The sequence below is a fragment of the Micropterus dolomieu genome, linkage group LG07 (assembly GCF_021292245.1).
Source record: "Micropterus dolomieu isolate WLL.071019.BEF.003 ecotype Adirondacks linkage group LG07, ASM2129224v1, whole genome shotgun sequence".
Taxonomy (NCBI): domain Eukaryota; kingdom Metazoa; phylum Chordata; class Actinopteri; order Centrarchiformes; family Centrarchidae; genus Micropterus; species Micropterus dolomieu.
In genome coordinates, this window is record NC_060156.1 from 24,404,717 (window position 1) to 24,414,739 (window position 10,023).

The 10,023-nt window shown below is 40.8% G+C and overlaps 1 protein-coding gene across 1 annotated transcript; it reads right to left on the reverse strand.

Moving 5' to 3' along the window:
* Positions 1–3,662: 3,662 nt before the first annotated feature.
* On the reverse strand, positions 3,663–4,632 carry LOC123974120 (proline-rich protein 2-like). Its single transcript, XM_046054556.1, has 2 exons — positions 4,360–4,632; positions 3,663–4,238 (listed from the first exon to the last, which is right to left on the reverse strand). The coding sequence occupies exons 1-2, from the start codon at positions 4,630–4,632 to the stop codon at positions 3,663–3,665; spliced, it is 849 nt and encodes a 282-aa protein (XP_045910512.1).
* Positions 4,633–10,023: the final 5,391 nt, after the last annotated feature.

Below are 10,023 nucleotides of genomic sequence, written 5' to 3' on the forward strand. Positions count from 1 at the left end.
CTGCCACATCATTCACTGGCTTATACCATTAGTGTCTAAGTGCACACGAGGGACCAACAAATACTTTAATGACCTTCTTAAATCAAGCAGGTTGGAAAGCGTCCAACGGTCTAAACCAGTGGGAATTCAACTTCTGAAAAATTGTAGTAGTTTTATAGTCTAAACTTAAGACTGGAATCAACTGAAGTCTACAAGTAACTGCTGCAACTTCACATCACAGAATTTAGCAATATTTATTGATTCGAGTCTCCTCAGCTTTTTTTTTGTCCTCTAGATAAGCTGGGTCCTCTAGTCTCAAGGCAGAAGACTCAACAAAAGTCAGGTCGCAAGTCCTCAGTTTCACAACTCAAATCTGACTTGAGACCAAGTCCCAATTCTCAGGTCTACAGCTCTGCAGCACAGTATAGAAATGGGGACTTTTTAACACTAGGTTACCTTTAATAAACAGTAATAGTTACATCAGACCAGCATTTATATTTAAGGACCTGCATACACATGAATGCATATAGGCAGATGCACAGGTGTATGTCCAGACATAAACTCAAGTGGTGACACTTGTTGTGTTTTGTCTAAAAGTTATAACAAAGTACAAACACTTCTGCAAGCAACTTCTGCTATTCTGACGTTGCTATGGGGACACAAATGTGTGACACTATGCAATTATACATTTCAACTCTTATACTTTATATCTATAACAGCTTTGTGTCAACAGGCCGGTACATGTAAGTGTGAGAGATTTGCTGTGTGGATTTGTTCTGCTCCTGACTTCATGCTGGGCTTTTCACCTGCTGCACTACACAAGTGTTAATGGGATTTGGGGGCTACTGTCAGATAACAGCCTTTCTCCTAGTGTATAACCAGTTTCCCCCTTTTTGGTCCACAGTTCAGTGAAATCCTGTCGATACAGAACAAACTTGTTCCCTACAAATTACTTTTGTATGCAGCTATTCTGCATTAGCAATTATAGTCACTGTGGTAACATCCGTTGGGGTGTGAAAGTCGAGGTGAGGAGTTAGTCAACACTGCCACAGCAGGTTAACAGTCAGTCTTAAAGGTGTCATTATTGACAATTTTATCATTTAACCCGGACCATCAACTTTCCCTAACCTTGACGAAGAGGTTTAGGTATCCATACTAACTACGTGCAGCAACCATGTCCCCTAGATACTGTTGCTACTCCTGTCAAGCTTTGCACTCTAGCACTGCATCTACGCAGTTTAGAATGATAACAATAGCAGCTTCACCACTCACAATTTGTAGTACCTTTTGAAACAATGTGTCCTTGATTTAAGACAAAAGTAGACAAAAACAGCTTCTAGCTTGTTGCCTCAAATGACAGCTGTTATCTGCAGATTTCATAACACTAACTCTGTGCATTAGTTAAAGCTGTAAATTGGTCAGGAACATACATTTAATGCAGCCACTGGACACTTTGGCTTCATGCGTGATAATATGATAATTTAGTAAAAGATAAAGCATAAAGTAAATGGTCAGCATCCTCACAAGTAGCTGATCCATGGATTACATGGAAATTAAAGAGCAGGTAGTCGATAGAAGGGAGGGAGAAAATGTAAGACCACATTTAATGTTATTTGTTTTTAACTTGGCTTTGTTTGGATGCTTAATGTTATACATGAAGGTAAGATTTATTTTAATTTTACAAGAGAAGGGGTTTGTTGAGGACTTCTGCAAATGTTTCTGATATAGAGTTCAGTACATTTCAGAGGGAAATGTTTTAACTTTTTACTCCGCAACATTTACTTAACAGTCATTTATTACCTACTTGCCCAGTTATAGTCGTTAACCTGTATTGGACAATCGCTGGGGTTTTGCATGTAGCCAATTCATGTTGCCTTACAGTGAAGCCTCATAATAGTCAGGCTAGTCACAGAACCTTTTGCTATTTTAATTTCAGCACTAGTCTTTGCAAACTGTGCAGACTATTGAGCTCAATAAGAGGGCTACATCTGTGTTTATCATGTTAAATTGGGCAGAAAATAGACATTACCAGAATTGTGATAAGTGAACATCTATCAGTTTAATGTAAAGAAATGATAGATGTGATGACTCCATGTTGGGAATGGCCTCACAGCTGGCACTCATTTAAAATTAACCCAGATGGATTCACATGTATCCCATTCACCAACTGTTGCCCTCCATGTATTTAAATTCATCCCTCCTTTGTCCCTGAGACGCTAATAATCACACACACACACACACACACACACACACAAACACAAACAGAGAAATGAGAGGAAGTGGTTAGAATCACCTCCAATGCTTATTCATTATATTCAGTACTTTCTGTTTTGACTTCAGGGCCACCTACACAAACTCCTGGGAGCACAGGTACTGTTTTTAGCATTAAAAAAAGTTGAAGACAAAGTTTGTTTCCTGACAAACTTCTGAGGTAATGAGCTGTGGTGTATGGGATGCTCTTTCAAGCGCACTTTTAACTTCCTGTGTGGGAGCTATTTGACTGAGTTTTCAACTAAAATATTAGAGGATTTAATGTAAAGATATGTATAATGAATGCAACAGTGCTGTATTTTCACAGCATGAACCTCTCCATGAGCCAACACGCATACAGTGCAGCTGCACTATATGTGCATGCAGAGGTTTGTGACTCACAGAGGCAAGCAGTATCTCAGAGATGGCTGCTGTTCAATTATTTCAGGTCCTCATTGTACATGTAATGACAGCCTGCAGATACTGAGCCAGGGGGGTTTGAGGATGAGGCAGACTTTCGAAAACTAATTAGATTCCATTAAAAACATCCAAAAGTAAGTAGAACTAATTCAGGTTTATTTAGGCTTCTAAAACGTCAGATACTAGGCACAGACAGGTAGTAAACCACAGGAACATATTTCAGCTTTTCAGGGAGAATAGAAAAAGAAACCTATACAGCTGAGAATAGCCAAGTGACAGGGTGGGACTTCACTAGTCTGCTTGCAGACGTCCACTGATGAAATGCTTCCTGTGGAGACTCCACACTTGGGGTAGAAATACACAGAACACAGCACGGCCACCATGAACCTCCCACACTTGGCTGTCCATCGAGCTGTCAAACCAAATGCAGTGCACTGCTACTTCCACTTTGTTTTTTCAGCTCCCAGTGAAAAACAGGCTTATGCAGGAGATGGATCTGAAGTTTTTAAAGGCGTAAAATACTGAGCCGCAAATTACATTTAGTTTAACTAAATTATATGAGAATCTTCTGCAACCATTGTATGCGTAGGTGCACAAGATGAGATCCCAACAAGAGTTAAAACAACAAAAGGCACATGAATTGTGACAAAAACAAGGAAGGTGGTTTTATTAAGAATATTCCACCTGTCAATTTGCATTCATTATCCAGCATGCCAAGAAGAAACAAAGTATCACCAGTAAAGTCCTTATGGGAAGCACAACACAGTAATGTAGTAAACATTCATACACAAGAGTAAAAGTAAAATAGCTCAATATGTTAGACCACCAGTAAATTAGCAGTTAGAATGTTGTCTTAGAAAACCATCCTCATGAACTGAAAGGCCAAAAAGAGTTTAAGAATCACCCAATATAGGAATCTCCACATAGACCACATTAGCATGGAGAGAATGTCTGCTTAAAAAAAAGCAAACTGACAAAATTCCAGTCTCTCTGCTCCCCATTTATCAACTTTATCATTCGGTGGGGATGGCTGTTTGCGACCTCGCTGCTCCGGTGGGTCTGGGGGTGGGAGGGGGGATCGATTCTTGGTTCTTTGTGGTGCGGGCGTGGGGGATTTTGATGCGATTGACGGGTGTCGGAGAATCGATTATGTGAATGTTGATTGATGGCATGGTGTTGGCGGGCCGTGGGGGGCGGCCACAGGCGGCATCCGGGCCATCTGTGGCCTGCGTGTGGGTGGTGATTTTGGCAGCTGTGCAGGTGTGGTGGCACTCGGCGCTTGGCTGGCTCCCTGTGGGTCCTGTGTATGGGGCCGGGCGAGTGGGGGTGGCGAGCGGTGGAGCATGGCGGTGGGAGTTGGTGGGGGGAGGTGCTTGCAGTGGGTTTCTGTCTGGTGGTGTACGTGCAGTGTGGGTCATGGTGTGTCCGTTGGTCGGGCGTCTGCGGTTTCCCCGTCGAGGGGGTTGGTGGGCTTGGGGTTGTGGCTGCGCTGAGCTGCCTTGGGGATGTGTGGGGGCTTGTGGTTTCGGGGATCTCTGCGGTGGTTCTGTGCCCTGGTGGGGCTGGGGATGGGTGAGGTTGTCGCTGGTCTGGGTGTTGGCAGTGCATTAGGGGCTCTTGCTACAAGCCCTGGGCTGGAGGGACCTGGCGTCCTCCTGCCTAGGGGGGTGGGGGACAGGGATGAATGCTGGGGTCAGTCAGGAACCTGGCCCTGGAGGTGGGGAGCTCCTCGGCACGGCTCTCTGCTGTTCTCCCATGGGGCGGGGCGGGGCGGGGCGGGGCGGTCTCTGGGCGCCTCATGATTCGATTTGGTTGTGGTTCAGAGGGCTGCAGTGCCACTGTATGTCGATTGTCAATGCATGTTGGTGCTGGGCATTGAGGTCCGGGAGGGGCATCTCCTGGTTGGCTTGGAGAGACTAGTTTGTGTCCCTGTCGGGCATTGAGTGTCGCTGTGGCTGGTGGTATTGCGTTGTCATTTGGCATTTTGATGGTCGTTTTTTTTACGTTTGTTGGTCTTCCGCGTTAGAGTCACAGTGCGTATGGGCGTTGTTTGTTTCTCCCACCCTTAGTGGCTACTGGGGTTCTTGCCTGCCAGTCGCTGGGGTCGGTGCAGTGTGGTTGTGGCGTGCCACTCTTACTAACAACTACACTCTGTAACAGGGTTATGCACACACAAATATACACACACTGACCTAAGCCCCTCTCTCTGTTCTCTTACAGGTTTCGTTGCTTTCTGCAAGTGGTGTTTTCCTCTGCTATTTCCTGTTTTCCCTACCCCCCATCCTCTTGCAGGTGTTGTCCTTTCTCTGTGGTGTCTTACTGTGCAGCTCACATCCCCATATCTGTCCCCCTGTCCAGCCCACTGACAAATCAATATGTATTTTAAAAAATAATAAAACAGACAAAGGAGTATATTAATAGTCTCTTCTTAAAGTAAAATCTGTCTGGCACAACATGGTATCCAGCTCCTCATACTCTATACCAGGCTGCTGGTATAAAAAAAAAAAAAGAAACACATTGGTATCAGAGAGCTAGTATAATGACTAGCTTGGTTAGCATTTCTGGTATTTTCAGCACTGTATCTGAAGAGTGCAAGCTTCTGGTACAAGAACATGTGACTGTTGGCGTTATCTTGGGATTTGCGGTCATTACTGACCAGTCATTCAATGAGTTGCCTGGTATGGCAAGACTTTTTAACATTTATTAGCCAAGTTTGACCCATTGGAATTATCAACAATGTCATTTTGACTAGTTTTAATTTGCATTCAAGATGTCTCTAATGTTATTCTCACTAGAGAAAATTACTGTAGAAGATTTCTGTAATTCAGTTTTGACCAGTCAGTACTGATTTACAGATGCAGGCAGTGATGTCACAGCAAAACAATATTCAATTCACCACATATCCTGAAAGACAGTTGCAGATGGCTCAAACATCATCATGACTAGTCTAGCAATGGCGGTCACCGTTGTGGATGGTTAGAAAATGCTAAGAAATAGAAAAGAAAAGAGAGCTTTGTTCACTAAAGAGCTTGCGTAGAAATGTACAACTGTCAACCAAGACGAGAAGGAGGGTAGACGGCTCACCCGTGAGCTTCTTCCATCATCAGCTCAGGATAAAATGATGTGGCTCCCGACTACCACAACTTGCTGTACCTTTTTACATAACTACAGATATCTGCAACTTAATTTTGCCTAGTCACAACTCTAATTCAAGATATCTGTAATTACATTTTGACAAGGCAGAATGAAAGTTAAAGATATGTACAATTTGAAATATCAATAATTAATTTCATTTCAAGACATCTATAACTAGATAAGTTAATAGATATCTACAATTCATTTATGACTATTTATCATTTCAGTTTTAGATATCCATAACATCCTTCTGAGTAGTTATAATTCCAGTTTAAGATATCTATAATGTCATTTTGGCCATTTAAAACTTTATTTAAGATATCTCAAAAGGACAAGATATCTTGAATTGGGGGGAATTCAAGATATCTTGAACTGGAATTATGACTAGTAAGAATTAAATAGTAGGTATCTGAATTACAGCTAGTCATAATTCAGTTGCAGACATCTACAACTGAAGTGTAGATCTATGAGAAACTCAAGTCAAAATATAGTTACGGTTTTCACTTTATTACAGCTTTGACTAGGCAAAATGACTTTGCAAATATTATTTAAAAAATATCCAGTCTAGCTAAGAGATGTTAAAACAGCTTGCCTCAGTCTAATGTATTTACTCAGTTGTGTGGTTCAGGAGTAGAATTAGAGACAGGCTGCCATGGTCACGGCAGCCTTTTCCCTTGTTTTCCCCTTCACCGGTCTCCCCTACAGTGTGTTTTGTCTATCTCTTAGTGTCTGTGTGGGCATGGCTACTACTCTCTCACCTCCCAGATTCCTGGTTACCTACCAATGACACACACCTGCTTCTCATCAGCTCATCAGCCCTGCAGTATCTCAACCCTGGTTCTCTAGTCACTTCTCGCCAGATTGTTCAATCAGCTACTGTGGTAGTTAATTTTAGGCCAATCTTGTGTCCTTTCTAATCTCTAGTTAGTTCTTGTTGCATGCTTCTTCCGTTTAACTCTCTAACTCCATGTGTTACAGGATCACACTTGCCTCCCTGCCTGCCTGCTCTCAGCCAGCAATGCCAAGCCAGCCACCATTTTCATTCATTCACCTAGTCTGCTCCAGTCTCCATCCGCCATCACTTACCACCCTCAGTCCTTTGCCTTCCCCAGCAAGGTCGCTACTCTCACCATTCACATTCCCCGTTTATTAATAAATAACCTTTTTATTGTACTTCCAACTGCCTGGTCTGAATCTCCTTCTGAGTCCTAAATCTACCAAACCTCAGGAACAGTTTGGGTCTGCCTTGGAAATGTTTTGGTCATTATATGATCTAGCTTCAATCTCATCCAAGTGATGTCATTTTCGACCGCGGTCATAGTTCATTTGAACTTCCCACCTGCCTGTATCAACTGAAAGGTTAGAGATCTTCCCATAATTTGTTGTCCTAGCCAACTGCAAAAACGTTATTGCGTTTTCTTTTTCATATTGAAAGCAGTGAAGAAAATGATTCATTTTTTGAGGAAGTCAAATGTTTTTCTTTGTGGGTAAAATATTTTTCTCCTCTCAGGATACTGTATTTGAATATTCAATGGAGGTTCCACACTCAGAACATCTCCACTGTTCTTACAAGTAACACCACCAGTACCAGTGTTCCTGGTGCTGTGAACAATAATATATATATATATATATATATATATATATTGAATTGACTATGTGGCCTCTGGGACTGTAGCACACTTGTTGTACATATGCATTAAGAATTTGTGTAAGACAGGAAATTTAGGTAAAAACAAAGAAAGAAGAAAGGAAATGAAATCCTCTTTATTGCTCTAATTGCATGAAAGCCTTTTATGTACCCTCACACTCTCTGCTTTTTCAAAAATTGCAAAATTAAAGCAATAATCTTCAATAATTATCATGTTATTTAGTGTGTCAGAGTGGGCTGCACATCATGAAGCTGCAAGATTCTAACACGACATGATGCATTAATTGTTAATAAGTGCTAATGTTCATACATATTAAGCATTGAAAGGTGGCACCATAAGTGCTTGAGATGATATATCTGTTGATCAAATTTACAGTAAAATCATTGAATGGTGTTAATGCCTCTCTAATCTGCTTTCTCTCGCTCTCAGATTTACATCATCCCCTTATCACCTCCATCACCATAATGATAGTAATTAGTACAGAGTGGACAGCAGCAATCATAATTAGCATATTCTCAAAGCCAAATACTAATGGATCTGGTATGCACTGTGTGTGTGTGTGTGTGTGTGCGCTTGCCCCACCCCTGTCACAAGCCTGCATGTCTCCTCTTGCTCCAAGGGAAAATTCCAATTAACCAACAACTTGCTCTCAAGTGGAAGTGAGAGATTGAGAAACTCAGACAAAAGCACAGGCACAGACCAGACTGGAATAACAATACAGGTCACTGACTATAGGAGCTACAACATATTTCTATAACAACTAACCCAGGATATACTAGGATGAATTAAAAATAACTTTACGTGGACACACAATGGGTATGGTTACACGTGCATAATAATCACAATATAGCCAGTAAAGCTGCACTAATTAATGTTTTAATCAACAACTGAAAAAAATGACTTTGTGTATTGTGCGTCACTTGTGCTCATTATTCACCTAACTCTGCACTTCTAAGTTCTAAGCTTCATGGACTGTATCAGCATCTTTTAGCTCATTGTTTTGGTTTTACTACAGTTTTTTTCATGGCGTATAGACAAAGTTATTGACTAGCTGGTGAAAGGAGCACACATGAATAGGTGTGTGTCATATGATGACCTCAGAAGTTGCAATACCCCATGCAGTTACTACTACATTTTTTTAACTTATACTATGTATTTAGCAATCAATTCTCGATCTCGTTTAGTTGATTAAAGTGTCTGCTTTCAGGGTGTTTTCATTCTTTGGCTTCTTGTTTACTTTTATTTTTAACCATTGCTTCCTTAGAGTTCCACTTCGTGGTTGAGAATGATGCTCTCATGAGCAGGCGGACATGAATGCAGAATCAATATCCAAAACAAAGAAAACAGAGACAGGAAAATAGCAGCAATAATAATGGCGACAAGCATGCATGAGATGAAACATATGTCAGTCACTACTGATCATTGCGTTGTTGCAAATTAACACCACCACAAAAACAGTTAACAACTAACACGACTGGACCATTATGAACCAAATGATGATAAATCATGTCAGAGTATCAGGATAGGATTGTGCTGTCTTATTGGAGATATTTCTCAGATTAATTTATTTTATTGACCTTTCATTTCCAACCTTACATGACAAATTGTCAAATTCCTCCTGATGGTAGCTTAATGCTATCAGTGTGTGCGTAAATGGGTGAATGAGAAGCAAAACCCTTGTAAAGTGTTTTGGATAAAAGCACTTTATAAATGTATCCATTTACAATGTATTCAATCAACAATCAATTATCCAATGAGAACTACAAACATAGTTATTCTCTAAATGATGCTATGCCTGCAGTGTATAACTCATTTGGTTGATTGATGGGTGAAAGTACATTGTCATCATAGGCGGAAATCGTGGGGGGGTTGGTGGAGTCACTCATCTGCTGGTGCTGATGTTATTCATATCACAATGGCTCCATCGGTAATTAACAACAAGCCTCCACCACACGCGACTCACCTGCTGCTGTGAAAACGGAATCGCAGGTGAAAAGTACGAAACGCAAGTTGTTTTTCATAAAACTGCTGACAAATAAAGCCAGAGCAGACAGATATAGGCAGAGAGTGAGAGAAACAGGTGTAGGTGTGTGCTTGTGTGTCTGAAGGGAAAAGTAAGGTGAGCAGATCACTGTAGATTGTGAGTAAACACTAAAATAACGTGAAGAATTAAGTAGAATTAAAATGGTGGTAAGTAAAATACTAGAAAAGGGGTAATTTATTTTTCTAATATTTTCAGTTGAAATATACAGTATTTTAAACTTTTTTAGTTGGATTTTAACAAAACAGCTCCCTCCAGTGAAAATACAAACGTAATAATCAATGTTTCATTATGATCATACAATTGAATGGACCCCAGTGCAAATAGCCAATGTTTATACAGCTTTTTTAATTACATTTTTAATTTAATTAATTTAATTAATTTAATTTTAATTAATTATTTTTTAATTATTTAGTTACAAAGATGTTTGTGTATGCTGTCAGTTATACAGTAGCCCCCCCCCCCCCCAACTTGTTGCTATACATTTCCCTCTCATTTGCAGTAACAGCAGTGTTTAATGGAAACCTTGCATCCAGTCGTACACAGCAG

Coding starts and splice junctions, on each gene's coding strand:
- LOC123974120 (XM_046054556.1), bottom strand. CDS start 4,632: ATGCCAAATGACAACGCAATACCACCAGCCACAGCGACACTCAATGCC. Junction 4,239..4,359: donor AGGAGCTCCCCACCTCCAGG/GCCAGGTTCCTG, acceptor GCCAACACCCAG/ACCAGCGACAACCTCACCCA.